The sequence below is a fragment of the Phragmites australis genome, chromosome 10 (assembly GCF_958298935.1).
Source record: "Phragmites australis chromosome 10, lpPhrAust1.1, whole genome shotgun sequence".
NCBI classification, from domain to species: domain Eukaryota; kingdom Viridiplantae; phylum Streptophyta; class Magnoliopsida; order Poales; family Poaceae; genus Phragmites; species Phragmites australis.
Genome location: NC_084930.1, coordinates 28,684,146 through 28,706,712, shown reverse-complemented (window position 1 = coordinate 28,706,712; position 22,567 = coordinate 28,684,146). Strand labels below are relative to the sequence as shown.

Genomic DNA, 22,567 nt, shown 5'->3' with positions numbered 1-22,567 from the left:
AATGCCGTAGCCATACAAGTCATGGTTCCATATGTTCAGTATATGATCCTTCATAAAGTACTTAGAAACATATTACCTAGGTAGCATATTGTGCTCCCCACATGCAGCTATGACGTGTGTACACGGCTTGTGTAGCAATTGTGGCTTTTTGCACGTACAGATGCATGTTCCAATTCTAAGCACGCACTCCTGCACATGCCGCTCACGTCTACCACCCCTACGACCCTTATCACAGCACAAGACATTGAACCTGTGCTCCACAGTTCCCTCCTAATTGGCGCGGTGCATATGTGCCTTCTCTGTGGTCTTCTCCATGTGCTCACATAGCATCGATCCATACATCATACGGTTATCTTCCATTGCCTTTGAAGAAGTTGTGTAGCGATCAATAAAATATCTGCAAGTCCCATGCATAATACCTTCTACAATTCCAATAAGTGGGAGGGACCTCATACCCCGTATGACCCAGTTGTAGATGTCAGCAAGATTAGTTGTCATTATCCCGTACCTTGCCCCTCCAATGTTGTACATCAAAGCCCATTTCTCTCTTGGTTCATTTTGTATCCACTGCGAAAAGTTCCTAATAGCTGACTCTAACCTCCTTACTATCTGAGGAGTATCTGTTGGGAGAGGTCCAAGAGCAATCGGTTCATCTCCTATGGCTTCTAGCTCAGCTGTCTACTTCATGCTTAGTTCGTCTAGTCTTGCTCATAGGGCATTGAACTTTCTCTGATGGTTTTGGCTGCATAATTTCTTGAAAAGATTGATCAAGTCTTTATTTTTGAATTGTCTGTAAAAGTTTGCACCCATATGCCTCATGCACCACCTGCTCTTCAAGTCGGGCTACTTTGCTGTAGCACACCGTCGAACACTGCCATAGTGCATATCCAGCAAAGCCTGCAACAACCCTACATGTCTATCATGAATCAAACATACATCTAGATCGGTCCAGAATAATAGCATGCTTCACCCGCTCAAAGAACCAATACCAGTTGTTCCTGTTCTCACTCTCCACGAAGGCAAACCCCAGTGGCAAGACTTGATTGTTCACATCTACCCCAATTGCAGAAAATATCTGTCCTTTATACTTTCCAGTGAGGAACGTCCCGTCCAAACAAATGATGGGTCAACAATGCCTAAATGCTTTGATGGTTACCGCAAATGCAAAGAAAGCACGCTGCAATACTCGCTTCCCGCTATACTTCACATCAGTCGAGGAGTAATGCTTGATGTCATAGTAACTTACAGGGTTTCTTGCATATATTGTGGCTAATTGACGCGGTAGATTGTCATATGAATCTCCGTATGTCCCAAACCTTATCTCAATAGCCTTCTGTTTCGCCCTCCATGCCTTGGTGTAATTTATCGTGTACTGGAACCTTTCCTCAATAGCACAGATTATTGATTGTGGCTCATACTTCAGGTTGTCCGCAATCTCCCCATAAATAACATTGGCAACAAAAGCAGATTACAGGTTCCAGTGGGAAAACTCTATTTTCTCAATGTGACAATTATGCTTCCTGACTATTGAGCACTCACAGTAGTCAACCCACTTCCTCCTGAATGCGTGCACCCGCCAACAACAATCAGGCACCAAACACTTGACGTCGTACTCCCTTTTACTCGACTTCACAACCTTGAACTGCCTCTGAAGAGACAACAACCAGAATTTAACTGCATCAATAACAGTCTCCTTACTAGAGTACATAGCACCCTGAGACACCTCGTTCTCACGATATCCCCTCGGTGTCCAATGAGCCTCACTGACCATTAGTTTCAAAAATTCCTGATTCCTCCACTCTGCAGGAACAGGAGCATTTCCCTCCTCGTCGAATGAATCCTCATCGACAATGTCTTCCTCCATCTCTTGATCCTCCAACTCCATCTCTTCAATTATGCTAGGGATGTGCTCCCCCTCATCGACTACACCCCTCGATTGTATCTCACGTACATCCCCAATATCTTGCTCGTCCCTGACATTTGCCGGGTCTGCTTCATCTACCACTGCCTAACTTGTTCCCGCTATTGCTTCCGCAGAGTTTATCTCTGTTGGATCCTTCCGGTAAGCCTCAGCTAACAGCACAAGAGGGAGACCACGGTCACATGATATATCTACATACTGCCTCCAAATAGATGTCGCATTGATCGGGACGAACTCCCCAAAGTACCCCTGATTAGCACGGCTTATCACAGCTCTCAACTTAAGCTCATGTTGCTGGGGATCCAGTTGAAAATGGAGCATGAGCCACTTGCACATGCCCACTATGATCCTCTCATCGGCTCTACTAAGTCCCTTAACGATATGCTAAAATCCAGAGAGATCTACACCGCTAGAACCATAACTAATTTGACATTCACCATAATTTATCTGAAAATATAATTTATCTGACATCCCTGGAAACATCCGAAAATATAACCAATGTTAATACTGAAAAACTATATTTCTGATTATCAAAAATCTAACAAAATTACTAAAACTGATGATCACCTAACAATAGATTTATTTAATATTTCCCCTAAGCAAACTAGCCAAATTAAACTAATTAACCCTCCGTCTATTTAATAAAGTTTCTAATTAGCTATAATTATTACTTACATCATTATTCTGTAAAAATCTAGAAATTTGAAACTACCGTACTCTAAATACTACTATGCATCTATTGGCTATCCTACCATACCGTAATTAATATTTATAATATACTACAAAATACAGCATATCCTACGTTTCTAAACCATAAGTCGTATCTAATATAACTATTGTTATACCGCTAAACCCTAGATCTAGTGGTACTTTAATTACTAATAAAAATATAAGTATAAAAATTACCGGAAAGTGAGATCCAAAATCCACAGATCAAAAACAGTAGGGCTTCACTGTACTGCCTCCCTTTCCTCGCCTCTCCTCTTCTCTTCTCTTCCTCCTCTCCTCTCCTCTTACTTTCTTTTTTTTCAGATTAACATGAGCCTTTTCTCTGAATTTTAGCTTTTATATAGGGGTGGAGAGGAGAGGAGGGCGGGCGGGGGTGGCCCCTAACCGCCCCCTGAGAGGGCGGTAAGGGGGCTAATCGCCCTCTCAAAAGGCGGTAAGGGTGACAGGCGCGGGGGAGGTCCCTACTCGCTCTCTGAGAGGGCGGTTAGGGCGTCGGGCGTCGGGATGGTAAGTGGTGGTGGTGCCACCGTGGCATCCTTACCACCCTCTGAAAGGGCTACAGCCAGCCCTTTCAGAGGGTGGTAGACGCCTATTTCTGTAAATCTTGCTATCAGGAGTCTATTTATTTAAATATTTAATAACAAATATAAAATAAAAAACTCTGCACGTGAGCGATGGTTCTGCGCATGGCCCAAGCAGCCGAACCAGGTGCGGGTGGGCGAGCAACCTAGTAGGCTGACTCATGCACATGGCGCAGCCAGACCAAGTAGTTGGAGGCCAAGGCAGCCCGCGTGGGGCGCGAGTAGGCTAGCTCGGCTAGGTGGCCCGATGCAGGCTAGCGCACCCAGGCGTGAGGGGTAGTCCAGTGCAGCTCATGGCCCGGTTGGCTAAAAGGAGCCAGAGTGGCATACGAACATGGCCAGCGTGGGGGGAGCCCAGTCAGGCGTGCGTGGTGGCCGGCCCAGGCGCAACCTATGAGTGGGCGATGACAGAAAGGCTGGTGGGCCGATGGCTTAGGATGGCCCCGGGGGTGCTGCCAGAGACCGAGGCCCAGGTGGGCCAACACATGGCAATGTGCGACCTGAGGTGGTTGAGGAGGCTCAATGTGCATCACGACTAGATATCATCGATAACCCCTACTCATCATCGAGCATCACAACACCGGTATGAGCTCTGGCTAACCAATCGACTCCCTCTCCTCCTTCGTCTGTTGCAAAATTTATCAGCGTTTGTGACCTCTTTCCAAGTTCTAGCACATACGCACCTCGTGTTTGTGACCTCTTATCACATTTTAACATATGCACACCTCGTGTATATCTGCATAACACGTCTTGTCACATGTACTCTAATCTATCCTCACCTGACCAAAACCTTAGTCTCACCTTGCCGAATCCAAGTCTATTCGCACTAGCTGCGAATTGTCTGCTCGGATCAGTTACTGAACCCACCTTTCGTTGTAGAATTGCCTTGCGCGAACTCACCTGACCACGCCATACCACCTGGAGCCTTCCTGCCTCTACGGGCCTACTGCCACATGTCCTATTTCTCAACACGTGGAGGAGGCTCCCTCACCCTGGAGCTGCACCTAGCCAGCCTCCCGCACGCCTGTGTCGTCCTCAGCCACTGGCCCAACTGCCTACCAATCATCCGCGCTGGGCTGACTGGGCTCCTCCCGCGCTGGCCATGTTCGCAAGTGACTCCAGCTCCTTTCAGCCGACCGAGCCGTGAGCTGCACTGGGCGCCCCTCACGCCTGGGCGTGCCAGCCCGCACTGGGCTGCCCAGCCAAGCTGGCCTACTCGCTCCCCATGCTGGGCACCCGTGGCGACTGATAAGAGCTTGGTGATGGTAGTCGGATAGTTTGTGGGCATAAGGAGAATAATCCCATAAAAGACTGATGGACAGTCACTTAGAGGTGCACATACCGTGGTGCAGGATAGAAAAACGGGTGGCGACCAGTCATACCATGGGTAGCAGAGATAAAAAGACGGGCAACAATGACATAGGAGTGATTGTTCTCTGTAGCGTGACAACACATGGTGCAAGCTCAGGATGCAGGTTTGTATTGGAGAGGGCTTGCGCGCTTCTAAATCAACAAGGGCGTGAATCGATTCAAGTTGCATATGTGGGTTTTTTGAAGGGTGGATCGAAATGCGTGAAGATGCATCAATGGCTGAATTGGAAGAAGAAGAGATTATGGAGATCTTTACTTGCAACTAAAGTAATCTGGTTTGTTTGGAATTGAGGAAGCTACGGTATAAGACATCGGAGAATCGTAACCTAAACGGTCGAGTGAAAGAGCAATGCTAATGTGAAAATTTCTATGTGTGAATTGGAAAGCGACAATGGATTTCTTAGTATCAAGAATGCAGTCAATCAGGAGTGTAAATATCAGATTCAATTGGTTTTTTCATGTGATGCCTAATAAGGAGCAGTTCTCTTCATGAAGTCTAGTTATTATGGTTTTATCTACTTATGTGGCGATGCGGGCTACTGTGTTGTTGGAGTAGGTGATATATATCAAAACGAAGATCTATATTGGAGTTATGTACTTCGGAGAGTCAGGCATGCGTCAAAGATAAAGAGGAATATGATTTCGCTCAATTGCATGTAGAGTCATAGAGTTTTAAAGTGCAAGTATAGCAGTGTCTCTAGAAGGCAGTAAGTCTAAGTAAAATTTATCGGGCATCTCTCGATGAGTGGCAATGGTGACAACTCAAGTTCAGTGTATAGGGAGGTTCGCGCATGACGATTTCAAGGTAGTAGATTATTTGTCAAGATGGGGTTTATTGGACATGTGTCAAATAATTATACGAAGTTGGTTACGTATATGACTTAAAGTTGTATTAGTGGTACAAAATGGAATCATAGTAGAAATCTAGGTGGAATCTTAGTAGAACTATTGTATCTAAGTCTCCTTATAAATATAAGAGGAGAACCGCTATTTGTAACTATGATGGCATAACGACATGTTCGTAGGGGTAGCGATTCTTTCACGAGCCTGGAAAGCGACTGATGTTGCTAATTGGGAAAGAGCGTCCATAGTCATGTTCCGGGGATATAGACTTCGGTTGAACCTCGTTAATAAACATTATGCATATGATATCGTCTATAATCATATATATAATCTCGGTAGATCTATCTGTTACTTCCTCTAACGACTATTTCCTAACGCCCTAATAGTGGAATATCTAAGATTCTGTGCGGCTGACAAAATGCTGCTTCAGGAATAATATTTTGCTCAAATGCTCAAGCTATTTTTCAAGAACCGTGAGCAAGACAAAATGGTAAAGCAGCGGCTAGCAATCCTCCGTATCTCGGAGAAGCAACATGAGGCCCAAACCCCCCCAAACTTTTTCTTCCATCTAGACGCACTAACCCAACAACGTTTCAAATCATGCAGAATCGCACCGGACTTGCCGACCCCTTTTTTAACTTCATTTTCCCATGCATTCTGATAGTTACCTTGGACGAGTTCAACTTTTTTCAAAAGGACTGGATGACAGGATGAGTTCAACTCAGCAACATTTCAATCCATGAACGAACACTGCGTCTCCAAGTCACCAGAGGTGAAAGAAATTGACACGATGCCCCTCTGCTTTATGCTACCAGCACCCCTACACCGACCCGATAGAATTCCAAGATTCGAGATACCACTTCCATCACCGGTTCTTGTCAGCAAAAGAACTCCATTATAACACCTCACAGAGGTGTTCTTTTGAGTATACAACCATTATGCAGTCGAATTTATTATGACCTAGGACCTAAGCTTGCACTTAGTGCGCCCGTGATGCTTCATCAATCATTCTAGAATTTAGTTTCCAACCCAAGATCCGTAAAAAGGTTAGGATCAAAGCTGCATTGCTGCTTGTAAGATTATCTAACGGGTCGTTCTCACTAACACGTGAGCCTAATCGACGAGTCCAAGCGACTCGACTTGGCCGACCTGTCTGTCAGTGACTGTTCATTGACTGTTCGTGAAAGATTGTTCGTGCGCGGAGCACAAATTAAAGGTGATAGAAACCCCAGAAGTGTGTGTGTGTGTATGTACGGGACCCGTGATCTGGCCATGCACACCTCCCAGTGGCGCCGATTGTCATCTGAATGGAACTCAAGCTCCCAAATAATTCCTACCCCAATGCCCCCCTGATCGCTACACGCATTAGCGGCAGCTCAGTGCGCCACTGAGACACAGTAGCGACTAGCGAGAGACCGGGCGCGGTACCTAGCGCGCGAAATGGCCATCCGCCGTCACCTTCGGGTCGGCTGAGCCTGTGTGGCTATCAGCGTTAACGTTTACGTTTCCCATGTGTTTTTGGGACAGTGCTCGCTTGATTGAGTGGCGGCCGGTGCATGCGGCCAACTGCTTGCTGCGCCGTGGTGGCCTGTAGCTTCCTGCCTGGACTACCGGCGCTCGTGGTGGCGCCGGCCCTGCCAGCGACGAAATGCGTCTCTCTTCTTTTGGCTCAAATATGTGTATCTTTGATTGTGACGATCGAGAGAGTCGATGAGGACCTAACACAGAGCTCCAACCATAATAATCTTGTGCTTTACCACTAGGCCACATATAAGTTGTGCGCCTGTGTACGGGCTGGGAGCTTCTTGCAGAACCGAGTTTCTTCATCCAACATGCTAATCTTTCATCTGGTGGAACCACTGATCAGTGACCACACACAAATATTGGATAGGATGATCCGAGAACAGGACAAGTCAGGAAACTATATGTACGTTTCAGACACTGGTTGGCCTAGTATTTATGCGTGTAGTGGATTAGTGGTGCACGGTGCATGCTAGCTAGCTTTGGTACGTTGGAGTATGTACCTTCTTCCAAATCGAAGCAAAAGGATTGGTAGTGGCAATGCCTAACCGGTCTCATCAGCTTTTAGCATTGCATGTGAGAAGCAAACAAAATAAGTATTAGCATGCATGAATCATGATCGAGTGATATCATCTATTGTATTAATTGACCAATAAAAGAAGCACTTTTTTTCTCTCTCAAGGCCTAAAATTACCAATCAAAGGAAAAAAAGAAAGCTAAATGTCACTATATATATGTTATAAATTACCCACCACTGCCATTATGAAAAAATAATCCCAAAATACCTATATATATTTATAAATTATCCACCACTATCATTAAAAAAAATAATCCTAAAATACCCATATATGTTTCTCTATCAAGCACCCTATGCCATTATTAAAGAATAAAGCCAAACGCTGGCAAAAAAACAACAACATAATTTGACCAACTCATAAGTGCGTTGCACCCTACATGCATTTCAGAATTTAAATTTGCAATTCAAATGATATTTTCATGTAAAATGTAATAGAAAAAAGTAGAAACATTGCTCAATATGAGTGGTGTAAAAAGAAAAAAAAGGATGATCGACCTATTCAGGGATTGGCATAGTCCGCAAACTGCGTAGATGATGGAGTGTGACCTTCCAACCCAGACGAAAGTTATTCAATTGAAATATCAAAGAAAAATAAGAACAATCGTTTGCGGATCATAATCTACAAAGTGATGATGATGATATAGTGCCTGAACAAATGGAAACATTGCTATGGTAAGCCCATGTTCAAATTATGCCTATCAAGGAGCAGACATAGTAGTGACATAAAATAGAGCGATGTTTAGGTAAAGCACAAATTGATGATAAAGCTAGAATGATATAACGCTACATACATAATTGGATTCTTGATGCTAAACGCGCAATTGTGTGGGGCACCCAACTAGTTCCAAATATATCACCTATACAAATACTTAAGAACCTATAAACAATTGCTATGACAGTTCTGTACTAAACATCTGCAGTTCAACAGAAATGGGTTTACCTCTGACCTACAAGCATGAAGACAATGACCAAAGTAAGTTAGTACATTTAACAGGACAACCAGCTAGCAAGGCAAGATTTGGAGTTGGAACTTTGGAAGGCAACATTCAGTTCCTGCGGTGAGATAGATAGCTCAACTTGGTTTGGTGGCATGAACTTGGACAAATCAGCCAGCAAGTTATAGGATAAATCAATTACCAATAAGTTTAAGAAAGCTTCAAGGGTAGTCGCACTTAAACCCATTTAATTCAAATCTGATCTTGTTCGTGCATGCTAGCTCCGAATGATGAACAACTTGATCCCAAACACGCAAGTTGCTCTCTGAATGATGACGTTGCCTGCAAGCAACGAATTGCCACCTAGAAAAAGCGCAATCTCCATTTATTCATTTTGCAGGACACAACTTTGAAGATTGCTTGTACAATCTGCAATGTGATATCAGTCTCATAATAAATGACAGATCAATATAGAATTTGGACTAAGCACTTCCTTTCATTATCTTGAAAACTTGAATCAGCTAAGTACATAAATGTTTTTTTTTTTAAGTATGCTAGCTCTGGAGCACAAGGGTTCTAGTCCAGGTTGAAGACACTCGCCACCAAACGAGCTAGTGCTCATTCCCTGATAAATGCATAAATGAACTTTAATTCTACTTTCGTTTCAAAAATAACTTCAATTTAAAAAATCTTGATTTTTTAAATAAGGAATAAAAGTTATCTCAACTTCTACATTTAAAGATGCACATAAAAATCTTGATATGGCAACGTCATCTATTCTGACCTAGGCGCGCGCCGTAGGGCGGTAGCTACCCTCAAACAAATGGTAAAAAAAGACCTAAGTGGTCGATGTAGAATGCGTTCCTCACACACATCATGATCGCTCGGACCATCACAACACGATCGACGACAACCACACGTACACACGCACTAAGAGGAGAGAGCTTGCATTAGAGGCACTGCTAATTATTCCAACGCATATCTGACTAATGGACGTTGCCGTCTCAAAAGAAGATCAACGTGGACATTGCGTTCGTACACCCTTCCCTACCCCGCCCCCCGCCTGATGTATACGATCTCGTTATCACGGCAACTGTTCGTTTTGGTCCGTAGGTCATACGCGAGAGAGAGAGCCACATGGTCGGGAAGAGAGAGAGAGAGAGAGAGCCACATGGTGTGGTGTCCTTCCCCTGCAGCGTGGACTGACCTGAAATCTGAGGGCGACCACGGCGAAATCTGAGGCCACTACCCTCAGTTTGGCAGCCTTCGATGGACACCCATGATCTGTATCCTTCTCAACGTGTGCAGGTCTATTGACGGTCGGTGCTTTTCCCTTTTGGAAATGTGCAGTTGCGTATGGTCTTAGGTCCAGTGACTCGGGCGTCACATTAACTGGTCGATCTCTTTGTGCGTGTGTGTGTCAATGCAGCTAGCTTAAACTAGTGGGCTCAGCTTGCCGATCCGAAAAGAAGTGTGTGGGCTCGGCACGAGTCTGGAGCATCACACAGACATGAGACCACGAGCCAGCTGATCGGTCCATCAGTCGACCTGCGACGTAACCGTGCGCGATCGATTGACCTGCGCGCGGGCGCGGTGTGGGGACTGGGGACGTGAGAGTGAGGGTTCCGTGGGCGGCACCTTGGCATGCCCGGCCGTGACGTCTCTATAGTCTATACGCATTCGTTGTCGGGGACGGGTGGTGATGCATGGGCCAGGCAGGTGTACATGATATACCTCGGGTCGGCCGACGGCCGGCATCAGCGGAGGGAAGATTTGCTGACGCCTGACAGTAGTGCACTGTCAGTGCAGTGCAGCAGCTGTCTAACTGCTAGCTTCATGTGGTCGATTGTTAATATTGTGCAACGCCGCTAGTCAACTCCAGCCCTTGTGGCTAGTATTTAGGGAAGGCGGTTATACTCTTATCCATTAGGAATCACACTATTTGTTTTTTTATTATTTTATTAAAAGAAATTTTTTTAAATAATAGATGACGTATTTGTCGGTGGTGAGATACATGCGGTGATTTTGTCAACCACTGAGTTTCATATTCCTGATGTTCAATAAACACTGTGTGAGTACATATATATGGTGATATAAATATATATGTATATCTATATATTGCACTGTTTTTTAAAACTATGGAAAGAAGTACAGACCCTACCGCTAGCCAGCCAGGATCGGGTCGGCCGGGCGTTATCAGTGGATGGGAGATTTCCTCTCGCCTGCCCCAGTGCAGTGGGAGGGTCGAGAGAGCTTCACGTCGTCCGGTGCTAGAAGCTGGGCAGCTGCAGCGGGGCTAGTCAACTCCGAAACAGAAGTCCAGGACCTCTCGCTACGATCTTATCCATCGGCACAATTAATGCGTGATTTGAAGTTTTGAATTAGAGTCGTACATGTAGTGGCTATGGAGTTCATGTATGACCTTGTTTTTCATCGTTAAAGGATCTTCGAAGGTAGCAGAGTCAATATCAACAAATTGCTCAATTACGTTGCCAATCCGTAAAGCCACACAGCAAAAAACCAAATAATCGCATTACTCTTGGTAAGTATACCGTTATGACAATAGTGGCGAAGCTAGCGTCCTAAAGATCATGGTGCCAGTGGTGCACATGTTTGGACCTGGGAGGTGCACAAGAGGTGAGAATTGGTTGCTAATCATTGAGATTTTATTTTAATCCTAATACCAGTGCACTCGAATCGGCCTACGTAACTTCGCCCCTGATGACGATCAAGGGGGTCTAAACTTTTTCACATGTTCCAACAGATGAAACAAATCACACTGCATCAACAACGAAAAAATGGCACGGGTTCTAGCCCTAAACTTAACACAAATGCTCATATTTATAAAATTAAATAGTTATATATGTCCTTGACGTGTTGACGTACTGTTGATATAGATGCTAAAAATTGTATTTTTTTCGTCTAAAAAAATTGACAACATAAAGAAGACGATACTTGATCATGTACTTTGGGAACGGATACAATGCTCAAATAAACTAAATTGAAACAAAAACAAAATAAAAGAATATTATTAGAACAATTAAAAGATCCCGTTAGAAATCTAGGCATAACCATAGGAACAATTAGATAGGTAATATTTGATAAAATGAAACAAGAAAAATATTGTTTCTCCCATGTACTACGCAAGAAGACAAACAGATTAATAGAAAAAAAAACTAATGGCTTTGCGCGACAAATTGACCAAGGCTTGTAGCGTCCTTTTTTTCTTTGAAGGAAAACGCAGGACCACTGCCACTCAATTAAGAAAGAAGAAAAGAGTGTTTATGTACGGATCAAAGAGAACAAAATACATGTATTGCTAGTCTGGGCCTTGCTACATTAAATAAGCTAACTTCTACTAAAGACTATGACATCTTTAATTCTCATATTTTAGAAAGGTGGTATTAAACTGAAAAGAAATTGGCAAAGCTTAGAGGTTAATTTTTACGCTGCTACGCTAAACTTGCTGCGGCAATCCTCGTTTCAATGCTCCATACTAATGGTCTTGCACTCTTGTGCAATGCTTCGAATAGTTACAACCCTACAAAATTAGCTTAAAATCATCTATTTTTTAGATAATAGAATATAACACATATCCTAGCCTCTACATCATTTGATGTATGTAGCTGTTTATTATTATAAACTTTCACTACTACAGAACATGTCATAAGTAGCGTTTCATCAGTGTCGGTTTGAGCGTAACCGGTACTGTTGACGTATCAGTGCCGGTTATTAAACTCCCGTGCGTGAACTACGATTCTTGGCGCCTCAATTATTGCTCGTGCGTGAGAGTTTAAGAACCAGCACGGATAATCACTATCAGTGCCGGTTCGAATTAGAACCGGCACTGATGCATATGTTATATTTATATCCAGTACTTAGCTTCTCTTCTTGTTTGCTCCATTCATCCTGACGCCTCTCGTCCTCCCCGACTGCTGCCTCCTCCCCATCCGCAGCCTCCTCGTCGCATGTCTGCTCATCGCCTCCTTGTCTTCGTCCTCGTCACGCACCGACCGCCTCCTCCTCCTCCTCGTCACGCGCCGACCGCCACCTCCTCGTCCTCATCGTGCATCGACCCGTCGCCGCCTCCTCCACCTCGTCACGCGCTGACCGCCGCCTCCTCGTCGCCTCCTTGATGTCCCCATGGCGAGCAGCAGCGGCAATGGAGGTGGAGGGCTTAGATCTAGGCAGCGTGTAGGTGGCCGCTCCATCCTATCTAGCCGTCCAGGTCCGGGTGATCACCCTTCGTACTCCCAGCCTCCATATCCTCAATGGCGTATCCCCTTTCTACCCAGAAGGATCACAAAACACCTATGTTAGTTCTCAAATTCAAGTTAGCAAATTTTAGTTAGCAAATTGTAGTTAGCAAATTTAGTTAGCCAATTTAGGTCCTGAAATTAGATATGTATTTTAGTTCAAAATATGTTAGCTTATTATTAGATGTGTATGTCATGATTTTAGATGTGTATCTCTATATCGGTATTTTAGATGTTACCATCACTTCACAGTGAGTAACTAGTTTGTTACTTTCTTGTTCTGCAATTGATGACTTGACATAATTGCGAGATTATCCACATATGCTGATTGATATGCCATTGATGTTTTTTTTTCTCTGAACATGTAGACGTACCTGTGACTTGTCTTAGGTACATCTACATGCTCAGAGATGAAAATCCATTTGCTATAAATTACAAGAAGGTCAGTTAATATTGCAGTTAACAAATTTAGAAACTAACATGCCGATTGATGTAGATGCTTCCTTATCTACAATGACTACATGACATTATTGCGGACTTTGGTGGCACACCACCTATGGTAACGATCATATTGACTGATAATAATAAAATGAAGATCACTATCTCTTTTAGCATTACTTTTCTTAAATAAGGATATATCAGTTTAACAACATCAAACTCCGAAACAGACCAAAGAATTATGGCTAAAAGATCTGTTGTTCATGTCCTTCTACAATCGGTTAACCTATAACTTGATACATGTTTTCGGACTTAAACTATTTCAAATTGAAAGCGCTTAAAAAGAATGAGGATGTGCTTATAATGACTCCTAGGTTCTCGCAGTTACATGCAGCTGAAACGGTTAATGACATGAATCTATAGTTTGTAGCTATGATAATTTCAATAATATTAAATTTTCCTCTATATTGTTGCTCTTTGTCTATAGGATTTTACTAGAACACTCGGATGTGGATGGATCCTAGCTTGACTTTAATCTTACGTCTTCTTGCTCGGCAGTAGGGTTACACATTACTTGGTCCTCAATGCAGGAAGGTCTGGAAAGGAAAGTACCAGTCAAACATTAAGTTTCAGTGTGATAGTAACAGTTTCGTTATTTATGAAAGTCCAATGTAAGTTTGAAGCGACAGCTAGTGCGCTCATTTATGCACTGAATCATTTTGATGTAATATTTGAAGTTAAAATTTTAGATATCAACTATGCATGTAATGATATTTGATGTAATTTATCAATGTATTAAGTGTTTATCTTGACTTAAACATTAGAAGAATTGATGTATGTACATGTGATGTATTTTGGATTGTGCAATTTTTTTGACTGCCGAGATCTATCAGTGCCGGTTCTATTTTAGAACTGACACTGATAATTCATTATCAGTGCCACGTGGATGAAACTGATACTGATAGTAATTTTCAGTACCAATTTCGTACCCGACACTGATAGTCACTGACTATCAGTGCCGAGTAATTAGTATCGGTTCAAAACCCGCCACTTATAACAATTTTAAACCGACACTGAGGTATTGTGCAGTAGTGTTTGATGAAAGTTCAAAAAAAAAAAAACAGGTCTAACAATTGACCATAATTGACCTAGAAAACACGAGTAAAAATGCCTGTCTAGTTTAAATTAAAGTAAAAAATTTATTTCGTTGTAGTCAATAAGAGCAATGTTATTTTGATCCGTGTTTTACGCACGATGTTATTATCAGTCATCACCAAATGACACGTTACCACTGCCTATACTGGTCGACTGGCCTAGCAACCAAGTAAGCAAAAGTTCACCCAAATAATAAGGTACAAACAGATGCAGTAAAAAAATCCAAACCAAAAGGAAAATGACATAAAAGTAGTAAAAGAACTAAAGGTAAATCTATTCATGTGGAGCCCAAATATATACTTACCTTCCAACTTTTTTATAGGTACTCAGTGGCCATTCCTTTAAAATGCTGGAACAGCAAAATCGCTGTTCAACTAAGACAGTTATATTAGATGGCATACGGTCCACATCAAGGAACAATGAGTGATCATTAACTAGAGCTCCATGTTCACAAGTGTATAGGTGACCTTTTTACATGCCTCTGGATAATGAAAATTAATAAATTCAGTAAAGGAATTAATGAGAAAATTATTGGCCTCACAGATAAGCACAACAGCTAACGAGAGATTGAAAATTTTAGTGCACAGTGCTGTAACCATGTTCACTGCATCGACCTCTAGGATAATGAGTTGAACTCCCATATTGCGAGCTATCTTGATTGCCTCCGAACATGCTAGGATTTTTACATGGAATGTGTTGGAAACATTTTTTAGGCTTGCTACACACCTTGCCACGAAGGCTCTGCTGTTATCTCTAATAACAAATCCTCAACCACCCTTCTTGGATGCATCTAGAAAGTTGCATCACTTTTTATTTTTTTTAGCCATTCAGAGGATGGTTTTGCCCAAGCCACTTGGTTGATACGATTTTGCAAACAAAGCCTTGTACTCATGTTTCTCCGGCTGGTAAGCCAATGCATCCACGCTACTACATCATTCTTTTGTGTTCACTTTATTTCTTTCATCCCAAAGTATACATAACCACTATGTGAAAAACAGATAAAGATACACGAAATTAGTGACGGGTCGTAACATGATCCGTCACTTATGATAATAGTGTCGGATCGTAGTTATGACCCATCACCAATAAAAACTCATTAATATCAGGTCATCCTAGATCAGTCATCGGTGATGAGTCAAAACTTGACCCATCACCCATGACGAGTCATCAGTGACGGGTCATTCTAGACCAATCGTTAGTGATGAGTCTTTGACCTGTCACTAATGACCAACTCATTAGTGACGGATCTCCTAGGTCTATCATTGGTGGTGGGTCAAATTGTGACCCGTCACTAATTAGCATGCATGCCCTTCCAATTAAACAAGTGCATGTAGTTATATACTATTAAGAAGCTTTACCAATAAGATGGAAGTGGTTGGTATAGACGAAATCAAGATCCTTTTCTATGGGATAGATCAACCAAAAGCACTTACGATGATAATAGTCAATGCTACCTATTATTGATAACAATAATACATGAGATATTACCGAAATATATTTTATTTTTATTTTATTTTTTGCTTATTTTTTCTCACCTCGGTAGCACTAGAATAGGAATTATTGTACATTTTTCTCAAGTTTGGTATAAAGGGTGACAACTATGAACACAAACACACATTCCGAAAACTGTGCAGAAATTCCGAGGGTGAGAACTCAATCTTTCAAGCCATTTTTGGCCAAAAAAATTCTCCGAATCCGACAAAGTCGGGGAGAAATAGATGTAACTTTTTTCTATAGATGTCCGTAAAGTAAAAAAAAACATCAAAATCGAAGTCCATATGTAAAAGTTATGCTTATTTTACCGAATACACTTCGGGTTAACTATTTATGTGTATATCGTACATTTTGAACCTGAGTGACTGGCCATAAGTATGACCCGTCACTTATAACCTTCGGCAAAAAGGTAAAAAGATTAAAAGGATAAAATATCCGTCTCCCTTCAGAAGGCATATGAGGGTGAGGTGGTAATGTGGGTACGCGCGTGAGGCTGATCACAGGTTTGACTCCGTCGAAACATAGAGTATAAAACAGTGTGAAAAATCTCCTGTGACACGTGGCGAGTGGTCCATCGAAACACAGAGTATAAAACAATGTGAAAAATCACCTGTGACACGTGGCGAGTGGTGATAGCTTGGATGAATTTTTTTTAACTTTTTTCATGTCAAAAAATATGAAAAAAGTTCGTCATTCATAAGTGACGGGTCAGAATTATGACCCGTCACTTATGGCCTTAATAAGTGATGGGTCAAGTTTTAACCTATCATCAATAATCTTATTGGTGATGAGTTCTTACCCGTCACTTATGACTAGTCATTATTGACGTGTTTAGGGTGATAGCACCCGTCACCCATGACGATTATGACCTATCACTTTTGAGCTTTTTCATGTAGTAAACATCACAATAGCTCGTATTTGTACTATTTCTTCAAACTTCCACAAGGCCACAAACATCTCATGTGCTGTTGGAGCACTTGCAAGTGTCTCCCATTCACTGTGTAAATTAGCCATTGGTCATGCAGCTTTGGCATGTTTGCATTTGAATAATACATGTCTAGCGTCTTCATCCAACCACCTACAAACTAGGCATAGTGTATCAAGTTTAATCTCATGCCTCTTGATATTCATCAATGCTAGTATATTATTATGTGCCAATCTCCATAAAAACGATGAATCTTGTTGGGGACCTCACAGGTCTAGATACGAGTCCATGGGAAAACTTGAAAAATGCTGCTTGAACTCAATGCATTCATATTGCATTTCTCCTCTCTTAAGGCCACACCAAGCTTATATGCCGATTTCACTGTAAAAATGCCCTTTTGGTTGTAATGCCAAGAAACCAATCTTGCATATTATCTCGAAGAGGGATTCCTTCAATGATACGGACATCATCCGCATTGAACACTTGAGTAAGTAATTCATAATCCCATTGGCCATTAAGCGGACTGATTAGGTCATGTACTCTTGTGATGACAGTTTGCCCACGAATTGAACTTGGTCATCGTGTTGATCCTCTCAGTAGCCAGGGGTCATCCCAGATATCAATCTGACTCCCATCACCAACTCGCCATATTATGCCTTCTTTGAGTTTACTCCTTTTAGTACACTTTGCCGAGAGTAAGATATGCCTTGTCGAGTGGTAGCTTGTAGAAGGTTACCATCCGGGTAATATCACGCCTTGAGAACTCTAGCACAAAGTGAGTCCGGATTTTGAAGCAGTCGCCACCCTTGGGAGTGCTAGCATGGCTATGTTAAATATATGTAGATCTCGAAACCCCAGTCCTCCATTCTTTTTAGACGTCGTCAATAGCTCCCAACTGAGCCGATGCATTTTACCTTCATTGTCTTGTTGAGTCCACCAGAACCGGTAGATCATAGAGCACAATTCTTCACAGAAGCTCTTCGTAAGATCAAACACCGAAATTGCATAAGTTGGTATTGCTTGGGACACCGCTTTAATTAGGACTTCTTTCTCGGCCTTCGATGACAGTTTGATTCTAGCCTTGTATCCTCTTACATATTTTTCTTTAATATATTCGAAAGCCTTTTCTCTTCGATTTACCAAGATAAACATGTAGACCAAGATATCTCTCATTCTTCGCTTCCCCTTCCATCTGAAGCTCGGATTTAATAGCCAATTTGATACCCACCGGAGTGTTAGGACTAAACATGATAGATGTTTTATCCTTGTTTACAATCTGTCTAGAGCATACCTCATATAAATCCAAGATTTCCTTTAGTTTCCGAGCACCTCTTGGTGTTGCTTTCATAAATATCAATGTATTATCAACAAAGAAAAGATTGTTTATGTGCGGTGCACTTGGGCAAATTTTAGCACCCTCGATCTCACATCTATCTTCAGCCTTTTGCAATAAGGTCAATATTCCTCTAGCACAGAGAATAAATAAATATGGAGACAACGAATCACCCAGCCTAAGACCTCTCTTTGGTTCGATAACAATTGTATAGCAGACCTGGACCTGATATGTAACAGAGGAGACACATTACATGATTAGCCCCATCCATCTCTCACATAAACCCATCTTCCTGATCATGTCCCTTAAGAAATGCCACTTAACTCTATCATACGTTTTGCTCATGTCAAGTTTGATAGCAGCAAGACATTCTCCATTATTGCCCCTTCTTTTCCAACTTGTTTCAATTAACTTTTGCAACTCTGACGCGATACAAAGCCGAGGATAACATGAAAATTATGAAAAATATACTGATTTGCTGATTCAACGAAGCGTACGTACGTAGGCACGTACGCACAAGGAGAAAAATACAAACACTTGAAGTATGTACCGGTACATAAACGCAGCTCTAGCTCTCTCCCACTTGAAGTCTTGAAGAGAGCGAGCACACAGGTACACCGTACATGTACACACACGTGGTACATACTTTGAACTGGTACAAATAGTGACTTGCCGCGCTCGCACGTCCATACAGGTACAGTGGTACACTACACACATATGCCATGCATCCGCGCATGGTGAGGTCCGAGAGCAGTGCACCTGCCGGCCTCGCGCCGACTACCGGTCTCTCTAGACGGTGTCAAACTCGTCGGCGGCGAGGGACTGGCTCTGCATGCGGCGGAGCTTGAAGGAGGAGAGCCTCTGGGGCACGTCCTTATTGGCGGCGGGGGCCTCCTCGAAGCGGATGTAGGTGTAGACCCAGGCGCCGGAGAGCGTGCCGATGACGGGACCGAGGAAGTAGATCCAGAGGCCCGTGTAGACGTTGCTGGCCACCGCCGGAGCCAGCGTCCTCGCCGGGTTCATCGATCCGCCGGACACAGGCCTGCAAATGCCACTCGTTTCCCCGCGTCTTAGCTTACAATGAGTCAACGTACAGGTCAGTTGATCCTACGTGTCTAAGGGCTAACATTATGTGTCCGTCCTACGTGGCCTACTGCTGTATATATATGTCAGGTGTGTTTTGTATCCTTATCCACTGGGTCAGAAAGAGTTCATGAATCGAATAGTGTCAAATTAAAGTTAGAGGGTCCAAAGAACCCTTTGTACGTATAAGTAATGTAGTGGAGGTAGGTTACTGCATGCTGTCGTTTCTTTGAGGTATTTGTCATAAGCTACCTAAAGAAACAATGGCCAGACCTGACTGGGATCACTGAACCTAACTAGAGCCATGCCCTGTTACGGACCATGTAATAAAACATGGTGCCTTTTCATGTTAGAGGGGTAAATGTGGTTCACTCGCAAAGAACGTCATCAACTTCAAAAATTACTTTCCTGAGAGGAACTACACGATTTCTTTTGAACGTCGAAAGTCTAAGTGTCTAACATATTTTAATTCCTAGCTATAGTTGCGAGAGTGAACTGATCAGTCAGTACTAGTCGGGTCCTTCCTAAGATTAGTTTGGTCATTAGTAATTTTCTTTACCCTGCGAAGATGGATGTAATGCAAACCGCGGAACCGACTGCTAACCCGGCCAACTCACCCACCTGCAACCAAATAAGCAAGCACGCGTGAGAATGTCGTGAGAACAATCAGCTTAAACCACGAGACTCATGGAGAGAAAAACGCAGAGGATCCAGCAGCGCAGGCTGCAGGGAAGCATCACTCACCGCCCTGGAGTCCGTGGCGACGGCGCAGGTGACGAACATCATGTTGAAGGTGACGACGATCTCGATGACGAGGGCGTGCCAGTGCGGCCCCGTGGGCGTGGTCGTGCCCAGCACCTCGATCGGGTACAGCACCGCCTTGAGCACGAACGCCGCGCACATCGCCCCCGTGAACTGCGCCGCCCAGTAGAACGGCACCTGCAGCATCGCGCGCAAGCATCAGCCAACCGCAGACACAAACCCGCAGATCCGCCGAGAGACGCCGGCCAACACGGCCGCCGGAACCACTTACGGTGCGCGACGCGCGCGCACGATGTGACGGGCACGCACCACGTACGCCTGTTGAAATCAGGCCGGCCGGTTAGGCAAGGAGGCGTGGGATTGGCATTGGCTACTGGATGCATCGGGATCTTCCGCCGAAAAGCCGTGGTTCTCGGCTAGCTCACCCGCCCCGGGTCGCGCCTGCCAAGTGGCACATGCACGCGGGCTTTGTAAGCATGCGACGCGAGCCGCTAATTTGATCGGGCACTGGCACCGGATCGAGAGGTTCCAATCAATCATCCCGGCCGGATTATATTCTCTCGTGCCTTTTTATCGCGGCACGGTGGATTTGGGACGGCCGAACACAGGTCAGGCGTGCCGTTCTAGTTGGCTAATCCACCTCTCGGTGCCAACAAGTGAACACAACAACCGGCACCAAGTACCGATCATGAGCAACGCACGGCTCTAAAAAACAGAGCTTGCGAATGTCAAACTCCCATCGGGTCGGTCGGTACGTGGTGGTGGTTGCAATTAGTGGGAGCTAATCAAGGCTGGTTGCAGGGTAAGCTGTGACCATATACCCTAATCATGAGACCATTAGTTCGACAACAAGTTGCCTTAAATATCCGTCGCGTCCTCCTGATTAACTGTATTCTTTCTGTATAGAGGCCGGCTTGTTGGCTCGAGCGGAGAGTGTCTACTCTTATGGTTCACATGCATGTGTGCCACGCTCGCTCGGCATGTTGCCAATAATGGCTGCTATATTTTTTTAAGGATAATATGGTCAGTTGTGCTTGCTTGGCTGCAACTGCTATGCATGCTACCGACCTGACCTGACTAGAAAAGGCTGACCATGCATGGTGACCAGATAAGCTGCTCCAAATAAGAATGTAAGGCTTATTTTATTTTAAAAAGTCATCAAAAGTAAAATTTAACCGTTAATTTTTTTATAATATATTACCAATTGTTATAAAATGAACATCATATTAAAAATATTTTGAAGTACAAATCTATTGAATCAAAATTCAACATGCATGTTGTCGACTGGCACACCAATTAGGCTCGAGAGGCTTGCTCAAATCGTAACAAGGTCGGGTCATAGCACTCTAGTTTTAGTCGGGTTTTTTTTTTCAATTTTCATAAAATACTTTACTTTCAGGCTTTTATGGTTGAGGTTTTTTACGGTCCTTAAAAAGCACCAAGAGGTAGCAAGTTATAACTTGAGAGTCACCAATATTTGGTTTCCGATGTACCAATTTTGAGTACATCTGCTTGTCTAATCTGGTACCTATGCCGGGGTTAAAAAACACTGAATATTTCTCTTTTTTGTAATATGAAAATCGTAGCTCTGTTGTGTGTTCTCAAAAAAGGTAACTCGTAGCTAGTAAGGCCATGACAACATGTTGACAACTAAGTCCTACTGAACTCCGATTAACAATTGATAGGAACACGACCCAGCCAATTAGCTGCCGCCAAGAAAATATGGCGCTAACACGCTAAAGACCGCTCTTTCAACACGCTAAAGTAGAAACTCAAGGACGAATATGTATACCTGAATCCAGGGGAAATGCCGGAAGCAGGCGAAGGAGAGCGTCACGGCGGGGTTCATGTGCGCGCCGGAGATGTGGCCGGTAGCGTAGATCATGACGGTGACGATGAGGCCTCCGACCACTGACTGCCCCAGCTGCGAGATGCGCTTGAGGTCCTCGCCGTAGATGGACGCCGCGCCGCACGTCACGAACACCAGGAGGAACGTCGCCACCACCTCCGAGATCACCTGCCATATGCGTGCACGTCCATGTGTATATCAGTCAGGCATGCGTGTGGCCACTGCTGGCCAGTTCCTAGCAATATAGCAGCTTTCTCGTTCTTCCTTTGTGATGTTGTTGCCAAGTGGAGTGGTGTGTGCTTACCTTCTTGAGGAGGTGAGGCGGGAAGATGTCGGCGAGGGACTTCTCCGGGTAGTACATGGTGGGGATGGAGCCGCTCTGCACGGTGGAGAGGTCGTGGATCTCGTTCGAGTAGTTCACCCTCGAGTTCGTCCTCGACGTGGAGGAGGCGGTGGCCATCTCTTCCGCGCGCGCTGATGCCTAGCAAGCTAGCTGATCGATCCGCTGGGAAGCAAGCTCGCTACGAAGGGCGGTGAAGCTCGATGTGGCTCTTGTTGCGTGCTCTCAGCTCTGCAGCGGGCAGGCGGGTATTTATAGATGGATGGCGAGGCAGATGGATCGAGGCCACGAGAGAGCCGTCCGCGTCCGGGCCGGGGGTAGGGGGACGGCAGGCGGTGGTCTGTGGGCACTGCGCTGTGCGCTGCCTTTGCGCTTGTGGCTACGGGGCGCGCGCGAGTTAAAACCTGACAAGAAGCAATGGAATGGAATATTAGGGGTATCTTTGTTTGAGTTG

The 22,567-nt window shown here is 44.0% G+C and overlaps 1 protein-coding gene across 1 annotated transcript; it reads right to left on the bottom strand.

Moving 5' to 3' along the window:
- Positions 1–18,535: 18,535 nt before the first annotated feature.
- LOC133930584 (aquaporin NIP2-2-like) lies at positions 18,536–22,363 on the bottom strand. Its single transcript, XM_062377257.1, has 5 exons — positions 22,078–22,363; positions 21,717–21,941; positions 19,907–20,101; positions 19,722–19,783; positions 18,536–19,121 (listed from the first exon to the last, which is right to left on the bottom strand). The coding sequence occupies exons 1-5, from the start codon at positions 22,231–22,233 to the stop codon at positions 18,869–18,871; spliced, it is 891 nt and encodes a 296-aa protein (XP_062233241.1). The 5' UTR covers positions 22,234–22,363; the 3' UTR covers positions 18,536–18,868.
- Between the last annotated feature and the right edge of the window lie 204 nt (positions 22,364–22,567).